Source organism: Xiphophorus couchianus, chromosome 2 (assembly GCF_001444195.1).
Source record: "Xiphophorus couchianus chromosome 2, X_couchianus-1.0, whole genome shotgun sequence".
In the NCBI taxonomy this organism is placed as follows: Eukaryota; Metazoa; Chordata; class Actinopteri; order Cyprinodontiformes; family Poeciliidae; genus Xiphophorus; species Xiphophorus couchianus.
In genome coordinates this window covers 27,200,727-27,222,915 of record NC_040229.1, presented here as the reverse complement: position 1 = coordinate 27,222,915, position 22,189 = coordinate 27,200,727, and the positions used below count along the sequence as shown (strand labels likewise).

At 39.8% G+C, this 22,189-nt stretch overlaps 2 protein-coding genes across 3 annotated transcripts in view; one reads left to right on the top strand and one right to left on the bottom strand.

Annotated features, from left to right (window-relative positions):
* Window positions 1–6: 6 nt before the first annotated feature.
* Window positions 7–10,814, bottom strand: LOC114156875 (nucleobindin-2). Its single transcript, XM_028037462.1, has 13 exons — window positions 10,647–10,814; window positions 9,222–9,359; window positions 7,815–7,922; window positions 7,579–7,711; window positions 6,539–6,642; window positions 4,462–4,647; window positions 3,249–3,339; window positions 2,988–3,046; window positions 2,715–2,807; window positions 2,102–2,191; window positions 1,796–1,966; window positions 1,472–1,526; window positions 7–574 (listed from the first exon to the last, which is right to left on the bottom strand). Exons 2-13 carry the CDS (start codon window positions 9,357–9,359, stop codon window positions 462–464), a joined length of 1,341 nt encoding a protein of 446 aa, XP_027893263.1. The 5' UTR covers window positions 10,647–10,814; the 3' UTR covers window positions 7–461.
* Window positions 10,815–13,964: 3,150 nt separating this feature from the next.
* Window positions 13,965–22,189, top strand: part of pik3c2a (phosphatidylinositol-4-phosphate 3-kinase, catalytic subunit type 2 alpha) — a 48,720-nt gene continuing 40,495 nt past the window's right edge. The window contains exons 1-2 of one of the 2 annotated variants that reach the window (XM_028038079.1): window positions 13,965–14,106; window positions 19,433–20,663. In XM_028038079.1, coding sequence (XP_027893880.1) covers window positions 19,515–20,663 — 1,149 coding nt within the window. In that variant the 5' untranslated portion in view covers window positions 13,965–14,106; window positions 19,433–19,514. Of the gene's footprint in view, window positions 14,107–19,432; window positions 20,664–22,189 lie in introns of those variants that run through there. The other variant, XM_028038087.1, reaches the window with a different exon arrangement.

The window sequence follows — 22,189 nt, the reverse complement described above, 5'->3', positions numbered from 1 at the left end:
AAGTGCGTAAGTGAACTTCAACCAAAATGATTCTTTAATGACATTCTTTTTTTTTTCTTCAAGATTATCTCTTAAGAACAAAAACACATGTTTATAATGTTTGCTGTAGATAATATCACCCACAGCAAATCACAGTGCCTGAAACAAAACTCTTCATTTACAGAGAATTTTCCCACAGAGGAGTCCTTGTTGTTATGGAAGTTTGAAATACCCAAAACAAAGGAAGCGATTGTCCTTAAGAAAAACTCTGGCTCGTTCAGCTGATTTGGCTAGCAAAGGGACGGTTGGCACTGGCGCTAAACCTGATCCCTGCATCGGCTTCCTTCAGGGGGCGCGTAATGCTTTTGGGCTGTTTTTGCCTTTAGTTAATCAGGACGTTAGTTTTCTAAACAGAAAAATTGGTTCACGAAAAGAAAATGCACAAAGACGCTCACTCATAACAGACAGGGTGACGGGGAGGCCTAGGAGTGTCCTGGCACTGGCACATCCTGCTGTTGGTGGCCAGGAGGCAGAGGCTGGGCGTTTCCTGGTACGACTGGTGTCGGATCCCCCTCGGCCATCGCGCCTCCGGGCTCTATAACAGGAAGTGACATTTGTTCGATCATAGAATTTAGCTTAAATTCTTGGAAACATGGGCTTTATGGCTTCTGGGAAGTGGTTTGTTTGACATAAAGGAGCAAACATGTAATCAAGCACTTTATTCTTGTTTTTAGAGGTGCACCGATTGGTCGGCCAGCTGATCGCTCCCGATTTCCTTAATTTTGAATGATCGGCCGATACTTAATCTGTGAAACTGATCTTATCTACCTCCACAAAGTTCTGATAATCAGCCACCGTCTCCTTTTGCTCTGCTGTGAGAGAGGGCTGACTGACAGGCCATCCCACAGGGTGACATCTGCACGTTCACAGCTAACAACAGTCACCCCACTGTGCCAATTATTGACTTCCTCTCTACAGTTGGGGACTTATTCTCAAAAAAGTGACCTCTGACTGATACAGTTCTGGGAAAAGAAAAAGGTACTTCAAGCTTTTTAAAGCTTGGTGATCAGCCACAAAACTACAATCACTGCACCCCCTTCTTGATTTGCTCAGAGCCACAACGAATAGTTTTTGTTCTAGCAGAGCAAGAACATCAAAGATACAGAGCTAGCTCAACGGTAGCGTCTTAGAATGGACCAGTCAAAGTCCGATGGAAAATTTGACAACTGAAAACTGCTCTTTGTCGAATTTGAGCTGCTGTGTAAAGAGTAGCTTCCAAATCTACAGGCTTTTCCTGTAGATTTGGAAACTCGTGGCAAAAAACTAATCGTGACTGTTTCTTGTTAAATGTTTCTAAATTTCTAACTCATACAAAACACAGACAAACACAACGAGAAACCTTACACGTGCTTTAACTGCGTCAGTAGCTTTAAGAGTAAATGTTAAACTATTTGGGACGAACTGACAGCAGTTAAAACTATCTGATACTTACGTTTTGCTTCAGCTTTTAAACTCTGCGCTTTGATCTTTTCCATTTCTTCCATTGCCTGAGCAGAAGAACGAAGGAAACAATCAGCATAGAAAGAAAAGATCTCATTAGAAAAACATTGACGGACAACTTGAATTAAATTCAGATTAATTTAATTTAATGGCCCACGGTTGTTGTTTAACCTGCCCATCTCAGGTAAGATGTGAAAATCCTAAAATACGCTGATAACTAAGTGCTACTTCACAAAAAAAATAAAAATACAACTTCTTTCCCGTTTTCCTTTTTTTGTTTGTTTTTTTTTTTTGCAGACTCACAACAATAACTCACCTGTTTTAGCCCTGACTTCTGAGCATTTAGTTCTTCCTGTTTTCTTTCTAGCTCCTCCCTCTGTTTCTGCAACTCGGCCGTCTTGGTGTTGATGTTGTCTTCCTCGTTGGCGATTTGCTGCTCGTACTCTCTCAGCTCCTCCTCGGTGTAAGCAGGGTTTTGATCTAAAGTCTGTGAGGGGTGGGCAGAGAAAGTAAAAAAAAGATCAATAAAAAGACAAACACAAGTTTGTCACAAATTTTATTCTATATCAACATGCAACACCATTGTGATTCTGAAGTGACCCTTTTTTTTTTTAAATCTTACCCCCCACTCATCTTTCTCATGGAATTCCGCCTTCTTGGTTGCTGCTATGAACTCACTCATTGACACCAGCCTGTCTTTGTTTGTGTCCACCTGACAAATCAGAGCAGAAAGCAGCTTTAATCACTGTGTTAAGATCAAATAGTTATTTTTATACTAGGAAAGAAAAACTGACTATGTAACTATGTTACTCTCAGTTGTTATAAAAAATGTACATATGAAATATGACTTAACAGAAATTTGACTTTGGAATTTAACAGCTTGAAACTGGGCTTCTGTCTCTTTAAAAACCTTAAAAGCTGCGTCTCCAAGGCGGGGCTAGGTTCATCCAGGTGGAGGCTAAAGGATTTCTGAGACGTGCATGGAAGAATCAAGGTAACACTCCAGGTATGTTTTTGATGAGAGAATAGCATTATAACATGATGTAAAGCTAAAAAAAACAAAAGAAATGTACACAATACTGCCCCTTAAAAATCTTGAAAACTGAAACAGCCAATTTCAGACTGACACACTGCTGAGATGCAGCTATGACCTCATTACTTAGCGGGCCTAATCACAGCCAATCAGTGATGCATCAGTGACAAACAGGACTCCATGCTACATGTGTTCAGCTGACCTCATTCATGACATGCTCCCTCATCCTCAGCCTCTCTTCCTCCATCTCAACCATATCGTCCTCCTCGTTCTCAGGGTTATACACCTTCTCCAGCTTAAACGAAACATTAAGATGTTACGCCAAAACTTTAACTAGCGTTTTAAAAATGAAATATTTAGCAACTTTTCAGACAAAAGACATGAATAAGTTGAAAAAATTGGTATCGCCCAAAATTGGAATCAGTCATCGGCCAGAAAACTGCAATCGGTGCATCCCTAACATTCACTACAGTACCTCTTTTGTAAAGAGAGCTTCCAGCTCGCTTTCATCAAAGAAGCCGTCTCCATTGCTGTCTGCAACACAGAAGTCAAGAATTAGAAGTAACTCTCCTCCACATGAATAATCACAGATTATAAAGATACAGTTTTGATAAGTAAGATACTTGTAAAGTTGCTATTTTTTTTAGATTCATAGATGGTTGCAGATTCAAGAGAACTACAGCAGAATACTTCTGCTACTGTTGTGTGCTAAAATACATTTGGAAACTATGGTTACCGTGCATTTTGAAGAAGGTTTTGGGATCAAAGTCCTCTGGGTCCAAACCGTCTGACTCCTGCCACACCTCTTTCAGCTGGTCTTCACTGCCCTGAACACACACACACAGAGAGCACCAGCTGAAAACATTTGAGTTTGCTATTTAGAAAACTTCACCAACAGACGTCATGGCTATGTTAAAGGGGAGTGACATTGCTGGAGGTTTCTATCAATCCCTTAAATCAGAAAATTTCAGATTTTTCTTCCAGCAGTGGCACGTAAAGACCCTAATGTTAATGTCTACATTAGCTGGGAAGGATGAAAAGATACAAAGCAAAAATAACAGTGTTTCGTTACTTCCTGATCTGGTGGAGCTGAAGGAACCTGGTCCGCTCTGGGAGAGAACGTCCCTCCCTCTGACAAGGCAACACTTATCGTCTGCACAACAAGTTGATGAAACGTTGCAAAACTGTTTTGAGAACGTGGCGAGTGCTGAATCAGCCAACAAAGAGAAACAAGCTTACATTGTGGAACAAGGTGTCTCAATGCGCCAATGGCCTTTATCGGGTGCAGAAAGCTCAGACTTGGAATACAGTTAAACAGATTATTATACCAACAGCCAGCTCTGGTCGGGTCGCTCTGACCCCGTGTGCGCTTTTACAAGTTTTTTCTTTTGCATGTGATTTTGGGAACTGATGGGACACCCCGCCCCCAACCTGCTTACCCCGCTGTCTGATCATGCTGTCAGACCACAGGAGGGCTAAAGTGTACTCTGTCTTGTTTTTGGAGCCCGTTTATGTTGCCACCTCCTGATTCCCTACACCAGTGGCCCAAACAGTTGGAATTGTTTTTAAAAATAATTCTTTTTAGTGTTTCCAAACTGAGTTTTTGTGTGATTGAGAGGCTAAAATACATAAAAATGTATTTGTTCCCCCAAATGTCCAGCTTTGTGTGGACTATGCCTAAGGTATTTTGATGTGCAGGTATTTTGACCTGTTGGAACTGCAAAAAGTTCAACCATCTGGCTTGAATTGTCACCCTCAGATGAGAGAAACTGTATCTGAACTTTGGTTCTGTGTGTTTGCTCATGATAGAAGCAGCGTTTGGCTGAATCAAACATGTTGCACAACAAGTTTAACTTCACAGCAGAAATGGTTCATTGATAGCAGATTGATTCTTCGAACTTCATGTTGCAAGTACTGTTAAATATCCACGTTCAAAGTGGGTGACTTACAGGGTGGTTAACTTTGGGATGGTTGGCGTGCTTCTTCTTCATCTCTTCATAGTGCTGCTCCTCTTTCTTCCGGTCCTCCTCGTTCATCGTTTTCAAGCGCTCCCTCCTCTCGTGCTCCTTCGTCATCTCATACTGTTTGAACTCATCGTGGCGTTCCTTGTCATAGTTTTCCAGATCTTTTGTTGCCTTAAATATTAAGGAGAAAAAGTAAGTTTTGCATTACTTGAGCTGGTAATCTGTACTGAATACTGTTTTTACTGGATTGTTCTTGTGATCGCCTCAAAGACTGCACAAACTGTTGGGCAGTCAAGAAGTCAAAGTGGGGCTTTCCAGGTACTGACTAGTTTATCAGAAAAGTCTTACCCCAATAGAGCATATGACACGAATACACCGATACACTTTTTTCACGTCCGATACCGATATGTTTGGTATAGCCCAATACAGATCCGATACTGAAAAATAGTACTGAACTGACTTTAAAATGTTTCTTTTTTTAAAATACAAACATAAATGTACTTAATAACATATTTAACTCTGCACCAGTACAGCGCATTGAAATACACCAATACCTTCACAAGTTTGGTCAAGCATATGAAAACAACTTTAATTTGTTCAGCCAGGGTAAAATAAATAATGAAGAAACTGACAAAAACAAAAGGTTGACGACCTCGGCAAAACATGTCGAAATTAAACTGCAGCAAATCTTCTTTCAAATGGTTCAGAAAGTGCAATTAGAAATTCTAAAAATAATGTGAAATAAATGTAAAAAGCATGATGTCGCTTAGAACACAAAGCATAGAAATAGACTGAATAGATCTTATGAATCAAGCAAATTGTCACCAATACCTGATCCAGATTTTTTTTCAGTATCGGGACCGATGCCAATATTGATATCGGATCGGTGCATCAGCATGGCATGTAAATCGGGCTGTTAGATTTTGTAAGGCAGAGTAGGAAGCCTATTCCTATTTAGTAAACAGTGATGTTGGACATTTCTGCTTGAAAATAAAACTTGGATGATATGAGTTACAACATTTAATTTGTAATAAATAAAATTATTTTTGAATAAAATTTCTGAAGGCCAGTATATATTTCGGTCTGTATGTCACAACTCCACTGTGTTCAGCGCGAACAGTGAGAGTTGCTGAAACTGTTCAGACCTCAACTGTCAACTGTGAGGCAACTTCCTCATCATTCTTAACATACAGAAAACCAATTGCCCTCTTAAAAAACAAAACAAATTATTTTACTTTTCGGAAGCCCTTCCTCTCCACATATAGTGTCAAGTTGCAACATTTAAGATCAGCGAAAGACAAAGCAGGCGACAGTGCCAACACAGGACTCATTCTTGTTTTGTGACACCGGCAGCTCTCCGCTGGGCCAACAATACCACTTACAGTTAACAATACCAATTAAATCCTAAGTTTTTTTGTCTAGTTTTTTGTGCAAATATCTTAGTACACCTAAAATAAGGCAAAACTAACTTACAAGTATCATTACAGCAAGAAACAGGAGTCAATAATCCCTTGACATTGATTGTTTTAAAAATTACTAGTTTCACTAGCAGACTATTTTGCTTGTAACATGGGAAAATGTCTTGCTACAAGTGAAACAATCTGCCAAGGGAACCAATACCTTTTCATCAATGTCAATGAATTTTTGACTTAAAACACGCTCCTATTTCTTCCAGAAAAGTTACTTTTAAGTTAATTTTATCTTACGTCAAGTGTAATAAAATATTTGCCCAAGAATACTGAACCAAAAATACTTTGTGATTTTGTGTTTTTGCAGTGCAGACGTGGTGACAGTCTATACAAGCAGCTCTACAAGTTACTTGTATAGTAACTTGTAGAGCTTATACAAGGGCGGTATACAAGCTCTACAAGTGATAGTACTGGACTGTATTGTGTGTGTTTACTAATTATTGTTACCTACTTTTTTTGTATATTCACTAACCTTCTGAGAACTGGTGATGGTTAGGGTTAGGAATACACTGGTTTACAGAGTTACTCAAATGAATGGAAGTCAATTCGAAGTCCTAATGTGGGTAGCAATGTAAACTTGTGCGTGTGTGTACCGATTGGATAAGGCGATCCAGGTCCTCCACCTCGAAAGTGTGTGGGTTCATGTGGTTGAGGTGCTCAAACTGCTTCAGCAGGGCCTGGTGGTCCAGTGTGTTCCCTGGACAGAGAAAATTCAAAAGAAAAGTAAAATAAACAGAACAAACAACAATTACCGTGTGTTTTAAGTTGTAAGCTTCGACTTCAACCCACTATTTCTGATCTTTACACATAATTCAGTAAAGGAATAATGAATAATGCTAAAACAATTAAAGCTACTTTATGTAACTTTTTAAAAAAAATTTTTTTTACACTATCAGACAGATATTCTATGAAAATATGGATCTCCTCCACCTCCTCCCTGAGCTACTACTGCCATCTGAGGAAATGCCGACCAAAAACAACCAATCAGAGCCAGGGCGGTGTCAATCAACCCCATGTACTCGATGCTAAACATGCTACTGGCGGAGAACCAACTTACCGTTACAGGAAATCCATTTATCCGCCGTCATCGGTGGCCATGCTAACTAGCCTTAGCATTCACAACAACCTTTGCTAGCTGCAGCTTGCTCTCTGCTGGAGCGGTAGCACCTAAGACCCGCCTCCTGGCTCTGATTGGTTGTTTCCAGGTAGAACTGGGAGCACTGGGAGAAGGCAGAGGAGCTCAATTCTTTTATTCACAGATTACCTGTCTTATACAACACTGTCATGACATAGTGACAGTTTCAACAAATATGTACAACATTTTTTATATATTTAGAAAAGTCACATGCTGCAGCTTTAAGCCGGGATTTTCTTTCTGAGCCCTGCAAAAGTGTCCAGCTGTCTTTATGTGTTTGTTTAAACACATAAAAAAAACTTTAGAACACACCAAGAAATAAAAGTATACGTGGGGCTAAAACTTTTGCAAGGCACTCAAGAGCTAAAATCTCTTGAGTCACAGCCTGCATTTGATGATGAACAAACCTCGGACGCGGATTGCGGAACACGTGCAATTTCAAGAAGCCCAGACCTGCCAGTGACGCAGCACTAACCGCCACGCTGTGCCTTCACTCACCGTTCCCCTCCCGGAGGTCGTGTTTGGCTTTGATTAGCAACCGCAGCCGGTTCATCTCCTCCCTCTTCAGCTCGTCCAGCTTGCTTCGGAAATTGTGTTGAACAAAGTCCAGCTCTTTGGACAGTTTGCCTTGCTGCGAGCAAAGAGTCCACGCGGCAAAGTTTAAAATTGAGAGCGCAGTGCAAATAAACTGATTGTTAAATAGTTAAGGGGGGATTTTGTAAGGGAGCGTGTACCTTGATGTCATCCATATTGGCGTTTTTCAGCTTTTCTCTGAAGTGGGGGTCTTTCTCCAGGTACTCGATGACTTCCCTGAGGTAGCGGTCGTAGTGCAGACCAGTGTCCTGACAAACAGTAGATGACTCACGTTTATTTGGAAACCCGACGCTAATTAGGGCCATTATAAAAATATTTTCTTGGTCATTTACCACCTACTAATGACTACTAAAAGCTTTTTGGTTGTTGTTATTTGTTTTTCCAACCTTTTTCCTCACAGTTAAGTGTAATTTATATCTCTCTGACCCTTTAAATCAGGTCCGGAACTACAAGGATGTGGGCTCCGGTGCCAGTTTTGGTGCCCTATCCACTAAGGAAAAATGTATTCACCAATGCAAATTACAGTACAATTGGTACACTAATTAGTGAATTGAAAAAAAAAATGACAGTACATAGTCCTATACATCAGCAGGTATGAACTGATGCATGGTAGGTTTAGGCCTGTTGAAATAAATTAATTAATCATATGATATATGAAAGTAAACTCAATAAATTCCATCTGCACCATTTATTGTTTTTCTCTTTTCTCCCCGTCTTGCTACCAAAAACTGATTGCTAAATAGTAATAGTCTTCACCAGACTGAAGACTTTCGTCTTCAGTGCGTTGGTCTTGACTAGTCTTTTTTTGAAAGACGATCTAGTTTATAGAGACTTTATAATTCATTTCATTTATTTTTGTTTCTTTATTTCGCATATCTAAAATGTCTCCCAGTTCCAGTGTTAAACGTTCGTCGGAAATGAAAGTTTGTTGATCGCTGAGAGCGTGTGCTTGCGTTACTATGCCATTACCATCACGCTCCTTGAAAACCGTCTCAAAAACGACAATATTGTTGTTTAATCGCAAAAAGTTACAAGTTGTTTCACTTGTAACAAAACATTTTCCCATGTTACAAGCAAAATAATCTGCTAGTGAAACAAGCTCCTATTTCTTGCTGTAATGTTACTTGCAAGTTAGTTTTGTCTTATTTTAAGTGTACTAAGACTTTTTATCGCCCAGAAACTTTTGTCATTGTGACAGGCCTAGGCAGGTTTAACACGTCCTCTAGCCAATGACACCTTGTTGTTTGGAAAGAAATCGACTTCATCATTTTTTAAATGCTTGAATATTTTTTTAATTCATAAAAATCCTAAAATAGCGCACGTCTCACATGATTTGGGTCTATGAGTTTTATTTAAGGTGCAATGTTTGCATTCATTAAAAATAAAATACAATTTTGAAGCCTCCCCCCCAAAAAAAATGGTCGCCCTGGGCAATTGCCCTTCCTACAGTCAACCCAAGATAGTTTCTGTGTGAGAGGAGAAATTTGCTGTAAAAAGCTCTTATCAAACAGCATATCCCTGCATTTGTCAAAATGCTGTTGACTCACGGCGCTCTGCGGTGGCTCCAGCTCCTCCACCTCTGGCTTGTCTTTGGCCTTCTCCACACTGATAGGCACTGAGTGGACGCACAACCACAAACTGAGCATCACCAGCCCGCAGTGGGCCAAGGCTCTACTCCTCACCATCTAGTTGAAAAGAAAAGAAAAAGAAGAAAGAAATGAGGGTAGTGGCAGTTCTTATGCTAGTCTTTTACGCAGAAATAAATAAATACACAACCATATACTACTTAAACAAAATGTCATTCGATTTATTGGGATTTTATGCTATAGACCAACACAAAGTATATGCAGTTTTCAAAATGTTTTAAGTGTCGTATATCTTTCTATCCATCCCTCCCACAGCCCTAGATAAAACATACTGTAAGTAAAGGCTTTCACACATCACGCGATTAGTAAATGGGAGTCCAGCTGTGTGTCATTTTATCTCAGTATAAAGACAACTGCTAGGTGAAAGTTCCTCAGAGGTTTTTAGAGAACATTAGACGACAAACCAGCACCGTGAAACCCAAAGAACACGGCAAACAGGTCAGAGAGAACGTTTCAGAGAAATCTGAAGAAGGATTAGGTTCTCGAAACCACGAGAAGGAAAGATAATTTCTGCTGAATGAGAGAGTATACAATTTAAGTTTTGCCACTGTAGGACAGCAACTCAGCCAGAGACGCACTGAAAGCATTTCGATGAAAGCAAAAATCTTGTGTCAGAATGGCCCAGTCAAAGCCCCAGAACAAAAAAATCTACTCAATCTGTGACAAGACTTGGCAATTCACAAAGGAAGAAATTTCAGTCTCCAGCTGTGCAATGCACTCACACACATACCCCAAAATTCTCAATACTACAACATTTTGGCTCAGGGCTAATCGACAGAAATGCAGCCTGCATTTTAAACATTTTTATTTGTAAAACGATCATCAAAAAAAAACAAAAAAACAAACAAACAAAACTAACAAAAAAAAAAAATTTCACAATAGTATGCTACTTTTTGTTGGTTGATCACATAAAACCTATTGAGGTTTGTGGCTGAAACGCAAGAAAATGTTCATAAAGTATGAATTATTTTTGCGACACCTAGTCATTGCTAAGTAGGAAAAGGCTAATTCACTTAGAGATGAAATGTGGGATCACGTTATGCAAGTTGGCGTTAATCTTAAAACAAACTCTGCCAAGAGAAAGGCAGCAAGCGACACACGTGACGGCTGGACAAAGACAACAAGCTTATTTTTTGAAACGGCCGAAACATTTTACTAACATTAAGTACAGTAGATGTGTGACTAAACACTGTGTTAAATTAGCAGGTTATTTATTGGAATCACGGAGCGATGGTGAATGCTAATTCATATCACCCAAAATGTAAAGCTACCAAACCAGCCGAAATTGTTAACTGATAAATTACCTTTGTGTCAAGTCGGACTTACTTGTCAAACACTCGTTACTTGTAATTCCTCTTCTTATTCCTCACCGAGCTTCCGCCGTTGAGTGCTCTCCGCACAGCCTGAGATTCATCGGAGCTTGTGACAGCCGTCATCTATCTACCACCAATACAAGCCTCAGGTAGCCACAACCTAAACAAAAGAGGTAGCCGTTTACCATGGCAACGCCCCGCCCCCGGCGCGCTCCCATTGGACGGAGAAAAGTCAACTTTCGTTGGAAAACTGTCGCGTTGGAAGCTGATTGGATGCCGCCCCCTGCCACTCAAAGAGCCTCGAACTCTTAACGGTGAGTTGAGACAAACTGTACGTGGCATTGCAGACAAACCCCAGACGGGGCGGCCTCTGAGAGAAAGCTCTTCATTCAGAAGTTACATTTTCATGATACGGTTTTATTTATCATTGGTGTGTTTTCATTTGATGCAATGCCCGAGTGGCTGAGTAAAAAAAAAAAAAAAACAACAAAAAAAGATTGTGTATTTTAGTACGAACAATTTGTGTTGTGAAAAATTCAGGCACCTGCTACAGCTCCTCTATCAGTATGGCAGAAGTATTTTAAACTAAGCCCCCCTAAAAAAAAAAAAAAGTGCGTAGGTGAAGGAATTATTGGGCTATACATCAATATATACCACTGATATTTTATTCGTTAAAATTGACTGTAAAAATAGTATACAATAGCCAAATGGAAAAATATATAAAGAATCACAATGGTTTTATGGTTTTACTTATAAGTTTTAAAAAATTAATGACATTGGAAATATGTTATTTATAATTTAACCACTCTGTGAAGTTTGTAATGTCGAAAATGCGGCTCACCGCCCAGGGCGGCATCCCATTGGGAGGCATAGGTTTATGATAATAAATATCGCTAAGTTTATTTGTATTGCACGTTTCAGCAAGTACTTTAACATACGTGAAAACATAAATCAAACTAAAAACACTACATTGCAGTGGCATAATAAAGGAAAGTAATGAAAAGATGGAATACAGACTAAAACTGACAGAGTTCCAGTAAATATTAATTGAAGGGAACTCAAAGCAAATTGTGTTTGTGCCTTGATTTAAAAAGAACTCGGTGTTTCAGCATTTTTGCAGATTTCTGTAAGTTCGTCCCAGGTTAGAGGAGCATAAAAACTGAATCCGACTTCTCTATGTTTGGTTGTAAGTGGGGATGCAGAGCCGACCAGAACCAGAAAACAGGACTGATCAGGAAGGTTAATGTTACAGCAGATCGTTACAGGGATTCGTTGAGGGATTTTTATAAACCAGCAAGAGTGTTTTAAAGTCTACAGGACAGTCTACAGTCTGAGCTACAGGAAGCCAGTGTAAGGTCTGCAGAACTGGGGTGATGTGCTCTATCTTCCTAGTTTGCTGCAGATGCTCATTAACTTCTTAGGCAGATTTGTAAATACACTGCTCCATAATCAACTATACACTAACTACACATATATTTAAATAAGTTAGATTTCTCCTTTTGTTGATTTAAATTTTGATCAGTTTTAATGTGATACATCTAAATGCCTTGTAAGCACATAGAATCTTCATCTTAGGGGAGCTTGACACTATCCACTTCTCTCCACGCGGTGGCGCGGTTTTACCGTCTCTTGGAAGCGATCCCCGCTGATCCACTGCAAGCTTAACGTCAACAAACTTTACAGTGCAATGTCTTTTCTGCATATACCTTTTCTGCCAGTTTGTCAGACCAACATTTTTAATGTTTTTTCTTCCCAAATTCCAAATTTGTGCACTCAACATTAGCTACACAGGTAAATGTTATCAAATGAATGTCATATTTTACACTTTAATTTCTACCTCCTTAAGCTTTAATTCCAAATACAAACATCTCGAAAAATTAGAAACCGTTCAATATTTTTTGCCAGTCATTTCAGAAAGTTAAACTCAGATAAATTCATAACACGAAGGCTGGAATATGTCAAGGTTTTTTTTAAATTATCACTATGGTTTACAGGTAATAAAAATTAAAAACTCAGCGTCTCAAAAAAAATATAATAATGAGAAAACGTTAAATATTGAAAATTCCTGGTGTCACACCCAATTAACTGTTTCACCTCTAAATGGTCTCTCAATCTGGGTGAGAAGGGTGTTCAATCATGAGAACTAACTGTACAAATGTTCAGAAAGCCGTCACTGACACTCTTTATGGTTAAACCACAAAAAGAAATTGCAAAAGAAGCTGGTTGTTAACAGAGTGCTGTATCTAAGTATGCTTATTGAAAGTTGAGTGGAAGGAAAACATGAGGTAGGAAGAGGTGTGTCAGCAACAAAGATTACCGCAGACTGGAGAGGATTGTCAAGCTTCACAAGAAGTCGACTGAAATAATAATAGTAACAATACGTGTTATTTATAGGCACATTTCTTGGCACTCAGGGCCACCTTGCGTCATCAAACATAAAAACAGATGCAATATGACAAGACTCAATAAACATAAATACAAACACAGAATGTAAATAAGACAGTTGCAGTTGTGGTCAGAAGGTGCAAGTTTTGAGTTTGGATTTGAAATGTGGCAGTGAGTCTGTTACGGAGATCCAGGTGGGAGTGGGTTCTAGAGCGGCTGAATGCTCTGGTTCCCATGGTAACAAGACGGGCAGGGGGGACATCCAGTATGAAGCTTAGTCAGTGATGACCTGAGGTTCCAGTCCACCTGCTGGTTTTGGTCCGCTGGGTTTACTGAAGGTCCCAGTCAACGTAGACGTCCACCAGCAAAATTCTTGAGCACTTCTTGTTTCCTTCTGCTGACAAACTTTATAGAGATGCTGATTTACTTTTCTAGCAGGACATGCCACCTGTACTAACTGCTAGAGGTTAAAAAAACTGCTTCAGTTACCACAGTGTTATGGTGGTTTATCAACCAGCAAACGGGCCTGGCCTAAACTCCATAGAGAATCTATGAAGTACTGTCAAGAGGAAGCAATCAGGGTTTCCATCACAACTTGAGCTTGTGTTCAAATAAGAAGTCTCACTGTAACACCAACTGAAGGTAAGTGTCTGTCTGGTGTATGTTTGGTTAAAACATGCTTATTCTTCATTCAGCAAAGGAGCTAGAGGTGGGTAGAGTTGCCAAAAATTGTATTCAAATTAGAGTAACATTCTTCAACAGTAAAAGTAAGACGTAGGGCGCAGTAGAGTGCAGAAGTACCTTTTTATAAGTTATTAAAAGCAAAGTAACTTACTATTCATCTAATGAAGACTGTTTTCTTCAACAGACGTACTATTGCCAACCGATGCACTGCCTACGTTTGTCCATGGAGTGGCGCTGTTTCTCCGTGTAATTTGATAGAGCAGAGACGCCGCTCTCCACACTTCCATCCAAAAGTCGGTCGACTCCGCCGACCAACTCAACAGGAACTGACGTCTCCTTTGTGCAAGTGGATGGAAAAATGCAGGCTGCAGGAAAAATGGCTCCAAACACTGGACCACTGAAAGGTGAGAAACAAACCTTTTCACACAGCGCGTCTTTTACGAAAAGTTCAACTTTGTAGATGCGTTTATGTTAGCGGTCGTACCGTCGTCGTATGCGCTCGCTTCCCGTTTGAGGACAGCCTGCATTTGTTCCCTGTTGTGGTTAGTTGGCGAGAACAAGCTGGCAGTTGTCTTGAGTACTTTTAAATTATTAAACCGTTGTCACTTAGAGCTGGGAAGAGTGGCTAGAGTAGCGTTTGTTTGGGTGAAGTCAGTGGGGTTTGTGTAAACATGGGGTTCGGTGCTACTGCTCCAGCTGGTTTAGCAGCTAAGTTAGCCTCACAAGGTCTAAAGTTGGGAGTTTCACTAAAGCGGCCACCAAAAGTAGCGAAAAGTGGCTATCTGAGCTAGGTTACTAAGTTCGGCTTTTGGCAATTGTTGAAGTTGCGTCATGCTAACAGCGACCTAGCTCTGATTTGAAAGAAGTCAGCCGGGCAGAAACACCAAACAAAGGTGACATAATGCCAATATAAAACCATAATTTGTGTTAAGTGACAGAGCAGCGAAGCTACTGACCTAAGAGTGTGCTTTGAGTTTGTATTCTGCAACTATATTTGATGATAAATGTAACTTAAACTGATTGTATCTATTATTTTTCTCCATAATACGTCACGCGTTCCCTTTAAACGCAGCTGTAATACAAACTTAAGTAAGGTGGTTGGCACAAGGAACATTTTTGTTTATTTATGCTCTTATTATGAAAAGAAAATGGCAAGAATAGAGTTTGTAATATTTTGCTACCGTTTATGGTCTCAAACATTAGATTGTGTCATTAAATGTCGCATGACTTTGGTTACATATTTTCTTCTTTAAAAATCTTAAAGAGGCTGTACTTTGATCAGCTGCACCGTACAGTGCTAACCTCTGCAATTTTCTTTCCCTCACAGCCTCAGGAAACAAAATATCACAGTCACATTTAGGTCTAAATTGAAGGTGAGAGTACAAATGTATACGTCACCATGCTCCATTTAAACCCTGTTGACTCATAACTGTAAAAACAACAGCAGGTTTGCGGTTTTAAATGTACTTTCTGTTTTATTTTTTAACAATTGTTAAAAATAAAACGGTGTCGCATGACTCAATGTCCACGCATTAATATAACACACTGAACAAACTTTTGTAGCTTTCCGGGAGGATGTCCTGTCGAGAGTAAACACTGCATTTATTGTTTCATTAAACAAGACTTTTTAAAAGATTACCCAGAGCTTTTGAATGGCTTTAAAAATACTAGAAAAACATTTTATTAACACAGTGTCCCGGCGGTGCTGGTAACTGTTTTCAGGATGCGCTGTGGTGTTAAAATGTTACGATTTCCGTCCTTTCAGAAAGACTCCTGAAAAAGGCGCCTCAAAGTCAAGAGCTTGCTCAAGTTGTATTCAATAGGGCCACACAAAATTAGTAAACCTTGCATGACTTAATGCCCACGCATTAATATAATGCGTGGGCATTATATTATATATAATATTAGTAAATATAGCGGCGAAAATATTTTTATTCTTTCATCTCGTTCTGATGTGTGCTTCTGTCACTTTGTGACCTTTTTGCATTTTTGGCAATGTCATTTCTGTCTGCTTTGAGCAGTAGCATGTAAAAAAAAACCTTATTATTAACACTTGAAATATACTGTATTAGCCAACAATAACTGTATTCAGCAGAGTCATTGCGATATTGGTAGTAAGCCTGTTGCAGTAAGCAATAAATCAATGAAACTAAATTAATGATCTAAATTAATGATTAATGATTTATGATTTCTTTTGACAATCATAAATCAGTGCTTTGGTCTCAACTAACCTTTTATTTTTTTAAGTGCAGTTTTCTTTACAGAGAAATATTTTTGGATGTATAAAATGTCTCCCAGTTCCAATGTTAAAAAGTTCGTCAGAAGTGAAAGTTTATTGATCTTTGAGAGAGTGTGCTCGCATTATTATGCCTTTGCTATTGTATTACTTGAAAATGATCTCAAAAGGACAATATTATCTTTTTATCCCAATAACTTCTGGGACAATTTATCGTCCAGCAAAATTTGTTGTTGTGACGGGGGTCTGATTGGTCTTATACATTGTGATATTGCAATGACGATATATTTGCAATATATTGTGTAGCCCTGTTGTAGAATAGGAGTGCGCCGATTGCAGCTTTCTGGCTGATCACCAATTTCTTAAAAAGTTTGACCTGCCAAAATTGAGGGTTTTTTTTGTTGTTTTTTTCCCCTCCTTTTTTTTTTTTTTAAAGTTTGTAAATATAGCAACAAATTGGAGAAGGTGGCAACAATTTGGGGGATTTTTGTAAACCGCACATGTGCAGATGTGACCTGGTGGGCGGGTCTGTCAGTCAGCCCTCTATCATGGCAGAACAAAAGAGGACACTGGTTGACGTTCAGAGCTTTGTGGGGCAAGATAAGCTTGGTGGATAAGATCGGTTTCACATGTAAGCATCGGGCGAACGTTTATCTCCCAGTACTAAGGAAATCAGATGCGATTTATCGGTTCACCGCCAACTGCACTGAAACTCAGCTCAGCTCACTTCCATTTCACTTACAAAATATAGCCAAAGTATGCCATTTAAGAATATTGCTGACGTAATAAATCATTGTTGTATTCTGAGAAATGCCTACTTTGAGATTTTTAGTATTAGTCTTTGCGCTTTTTACAGAGAACATACTCTGTAAATAGCAACAAAAGAATTTGGCCAAATAAGATTAAAAAATACCACTGACACTTTCTGTAAGTAATACCGTCTCTCTTATTTTGTAACGAATTAGCTTCAAGTCTTATTCGGGAAGTTTTGCTGGAGGGCTTCATGGTTCGAGGGTTTTCGGCACATTTGAATTTCTGTCCTAAAAATGGTAAAAACTGGTATAATAACAAGTGATGCAGTGACCCTACAATGCAGAACTAACCACAGTCAACTAATGTTTATGAAGTTTAGTCACAGGCGAAATTTCACTTGTTGTTTACATTTTACGTAAGGTATCTGTTTTGCTAGAATATGCTTTTTTTATTGTATAAAAATAGTGGCACACGGCTTACATGTCAGGATACAAGGAATCCACAGAAAATTGAAACTATTAATGAGAACATGGTCCAAAAATGACAATCTGTATTGATTTTCCTGAGTTGTGTTGCTGTAAAACTCTGGATCAGACCTAATAGATGCAGCAACATTGCCACAACCTGCTGGGGTTCACACAGCTGATAAGACAAGCCTGGGCCGTGACTCTTAACGTAATGCTAACAGAAGGAGAAAGAAGGCTACGGTTGAGGGAGGGAGAGTGAGAGGAGGTTGAGCTTTTCAACATGCCAAATTCCTCAGCTGCACAATAGCGTTGGGCGAGCCCCGAGTCCCGGCCGGCACAGTCGGCCTTCTCCACCACAACGGGAGGGGAGGCTCTGGAGAGGCCCGCGATGCCTGGGGAGAGGAAGAACTTGCTCAACCCCTGCGCCGCAATCGTTCGATGAATGGTTGCTTTGAGGACGCTGCTGTGTCATCCAGCACCACCATGCCATATGAAAAAAGTTATGTTTGGATTGTTATCGCTAGGGTTGTAAATATGTCAGCCTTCTTTTGTAGCACGAAACAGAGCACTTTCCTACAATTTACGAAAGAAGGCCTTGCTAAATAATGGCAAAAATATGAGCACTTTAGTAGTAATGAAAATAAACTTGCAGATTTGTGAATTAACTGTAATGAGTTCCTGATTAACAGGCTTATTGTTTTGTTTAGTCATTTGTAGTATACAGGCGCTCCCAGGTTTAATATGCACCTTGTGGTGTAATAGTAAACCCGAAAAAAGACGTGTTTATCTTGACGTACCTTCCTATATGAATACACGGTATACTGATTTGAGAGGTCTGACCCACATGATGCCCTGGATTTTATAAGCAGGCTGGCAGAGCAATATGTGGCAATTTGCAGTCAGTCAATATGCAATTAAAATGCGCTTGGAGCAACAAAGCATTGATGATTTATAAAAGCTTATGATTGCTTAGAAGCTCATTTTAGGTCATTGTTCCGCAATAAAAATGCAACCAAGAACATCTTCTTTCATTACAGGTCAATTAGCGCCTTTGCACAATAGTTGAACAGCCAGGATGTGAGCTTTCAGTGCATGCAGCTGGGATTATGGAATTAAGGACTTGCAGCACAGAATTCACTTGGAACAGAATGAATAAAGATCTGTGTATTAGATTTCCTTGATATCTGTGTGTTGCGATCCTCCCGAAGGTTGTTCACATGCATGTAGTGTTTTTTGTGCCCATCCTCGACATGTTTTTTTTATTATAATTATATCAGATTCTGCTGAACAATGTTTATCTCTGATCAGACAAACTCATGAGAATAATCTGGTGGCTCTGGCACTGATGTGGTTTCCTTTTTGAGTCGTATCGATAGCCACACTTGTTTGTTTTTCTTGACTTATACTGACTTTGGTGGCTTGACTTTAAGGCCCCATTTCATGTCAGGACTTTCAAGTTGAGCCAAAGAATAAGTGTCGATTATGCAACAAAAGTATCTTATGAAAGAACCTTGAGATGCATGTAGGACTTGATTGACCAGTCCTGGACGATTAGAAATTCTGTAAGAACATAGGTTGTACTAACAACACTCTTTGGTGTTGATGTTGTTGTTGAGGGAAGCAGACTTAAAATTATTATTTTTTTTAAATCAGTGATGTCTAAAACGGTGCACTGTTTAAATAACTGTTTAATACAGGGTGTTCACACATTCTTAATTAGTCTTAAATTCATATATCTAAAAGCTAAGGCCTTAAAATGTCTAATTTATTGAAAAAATGGAAGTTGGCTTTAAATTCATTAAGGCATTAATCACAAGTCTTAAATTTTGTCATGGCAGCACTATTTGATCTTGTAGATGTAGTGGAGTTTTTTTCTTTCAGGACTCTTCTGTCAGGTCAAAGCTTGAGCAAGAAATACTGACACACTGTAGGCGGGAGCACTTGCTTAAACCCAATGTTTTTGGCCATTTTTGTGGAAAATGTTTAATAAACTCACAATGAAGCATTAGTGTGAAAATAGGGCAAGATTTGTTGATTTTATGCAAGTTTCTGCAAAAACTGGAGGGACTGTATAATTTGCAGAGTAAAATCCCGATCTGTAAAATTAGTTTTCCAAATGGTAATGGTTGCTTATCTACTACAAAATTCTGACTGCTGCATATCTGGGTAGGAGTTTGGCGTGGCTGGTTATTAGATCTTCTATTTTCTTTATCTTGTTTTGAATAAGTTTTGCCATTTTTTTAAAAGTGTCATTTATTTCTTCTTTTTTTTTAGGTGTTTAAATCTCCGCACGGCAACCCTTAGGGCCACACTGACTTGAAAGCCGTCATACTCATGGCTCCCTCTACTTGACAGAATGGCCCAGACACATAATGCTAATGGGTTCAAGATGGATGTCCCCAAGCCAAAGGGGGTTGTGGGTAAGGAGGAAGCCCTCCGCATGGAAGAAGAGGCAATGGCTAAACTGAAACGGGATAAGAGACATACGGTTTCAGTTTTAACTCCTTCATCTTCCTCCAAACCTTCAAAGTTCTCCACGACTACTGCTGCTCCTCAGCCTTTTTCTTCTGCGAATGTACCTGACAAGGACCTCATCGACTTCCCAGAAACCAAGAAGCAAGCAGAGGGGGACAAGTTCAGGGATATCGATGTGGACAAGCTGACTAACGCGGAACTTGAAAAGCTCCTACTGGATGACAACTTTGGTGTAAACAGCAAAACGTCTCACCCCTCTGCGCTGCTGGGCTTCAACCTCAGTGCCTCTTACCCTGGTGGGAATCCCTGTAGCTCCTCTCCTTTCCAGAGCAGTCAGTGGACATCAGTTCTGCCCAGCCAGTCTAACTCTAGTATGAGCACTCCAACCCATCAACCCAGTCCGCTCTTCCCCTCGGCTCCCTTTCCTAAACCAGGCACATTTCAAAATGGCTTCACTCCACCCATGTCGTCCTTCATGGCCCTTCCGCCTCAGCAGCCATCCTTCATGGCGTTGCCTCCCATCCAGGGTCCTGCAGCCATGGTCTTCCCAAAACCAACCGTGGACCCGGAAATGGCAAAACTGTTCGACAAGATTGCAAGCACCTCGGAATACTTGAAGAACGGCAGATCCACCGGCATTGATGTGGACTGTTCGCATGTCGGCGTGGCCTCCCTGGCACCTAACCCACTGCCTCAACAGGCAGCAGTCACAGAGTCTTCTCACGTTGCCCCCTTTGAGTGGCTGGATCTGGACCCACTCACGAAAAGTAAAGCTGAGAACGAGCAAGTTTCCGTGGCGTCGGAAAGCGACGCTCAGGTTGTACCGGGAGTTTTCGCCGGGGACCCTTGGGATGCCGTGCTCGAAACAGAAGGGAACAATTCCGGTGGCAGAGGCAGCCCCAGTTTGGAGGGGAAAGTTTCACAGTCGGTCCGCGCACAGCACAGGAGAGCTTCAACAGGGGCACCTGTTGCTAGGAGTCACTCGCTCAATATCCCTGGAACGTCTTCCCAGCAGAAAGCAAGTAGTCAGGTAAGGGCACAAAAGGCTAATTTAGAGGCAATTAACTTTAGGTATTTGTAATTTTGACAGACACATAACCCTTTAACCTGTTATGTTCAACACAGTTCTGGAGTGTTGGTGCTCTGCTCATGTTGTATATTAATCAGGGAAGAATTAGAGAAACAAGATTGTACTTAATTAGGTCACTTACTTCATGCACTAGTAACCCCGTCACAATTAATTGCATGATAAATTAAAATGAGCTCAATGATTTCCATTCAGATTTTCTGGTTTTTATTTTCTTTTTGTTTATAATTTTTGTTTGTGTTTTCTTTTGTATATTTCCCTCAGTGTAGCATAAGCCTGGCAGGCCACCAGTCTTTACTTGCCCCCCCCTATCAGACTTACAGTTGTTTGTTTATTTTAAATGTACTTTTTTTTATAGAATCAGTAACAGTGGTGGTAAAGACGGATTAATAAAAATATTCAAACTTTACTGCATTTTCAAAAGTTTGTTTAAAATATTGAATCTATTTACTGGATGCACGGCGGGCCTAACACCAGGTTTAGCAGTTTTTGTGGGGGAAACCCTGGTCTTCCAGTTCCAGAGTTAAGTGTTCTTCATAAAATTAAAGTTTAGTCATAAGAGAGCAATGACAGTAATGACATTACTATGCTTTATCAATATATTACTTTATCAATATATTACTTGAAAATGGTCTCAATATTATTGTTTATCACAGTAATAACTGAGACAATTTATTGTCCAGCAAAATCTGTCATTGTGGGAGGCCTACATGCAAGTGCTCCAGCACCTGCTGTTGTAATTGCTGATGTTGCAAGAGCGTACACCCATGCTAAAATGCCAGACTTATGTTTTGTGAAATATGATCAAATATGACAAACTCTATGTGGACTTCTCAGGTTTTTATTGATTTAATTGTCTTCTATGGTAGCAGTTTATCAGCACACCACACCTTGACCTAATCATATTTCACCACACCATCTTGCCAAATTCTCTAACTCTATGAGATTCTCTGGACATTTCTCCTTCACTGCCTTGTTCAGCTAAAAAACAGTTTTCTTTTTTTTTCCGTTCTATTACAATCATCTCAACAAAATCCCCAGGTGAGTCTAAAGTAAGAGCATGATGCTGACACCCCTATGTTTTACTTAGCTTGCTTATGTTGGTATCTTATTGATGCTCAAAGTGGTTCATATTCCAGATTTACTTGTGTAGAAGTTTCCCAAAGGTTTAGCTTTGATTTCTTCATACTATAACACACTATCCCACACAGTCTTGGGAAATTTTAGGCAGATCTCTGCTGGTTGAAGAAGAGCAGGTGACAAATCTCTTCCAACCATACTTCTTATTCCACACATTTAATACAAGAGCATACATTTGTTTGTAGAGCACTTTGACTACTTGCTAGAAATTCCTGCAGATTCTTCAGTGATTTATTTTTGGTCATTCTTCCAGCCTGCCAGTTTTGGGGAAACATCCCTTTTTTTCTTTTTCTTTTTGTAATGTCACTGCAATTGCGGCAAAAGCTTTC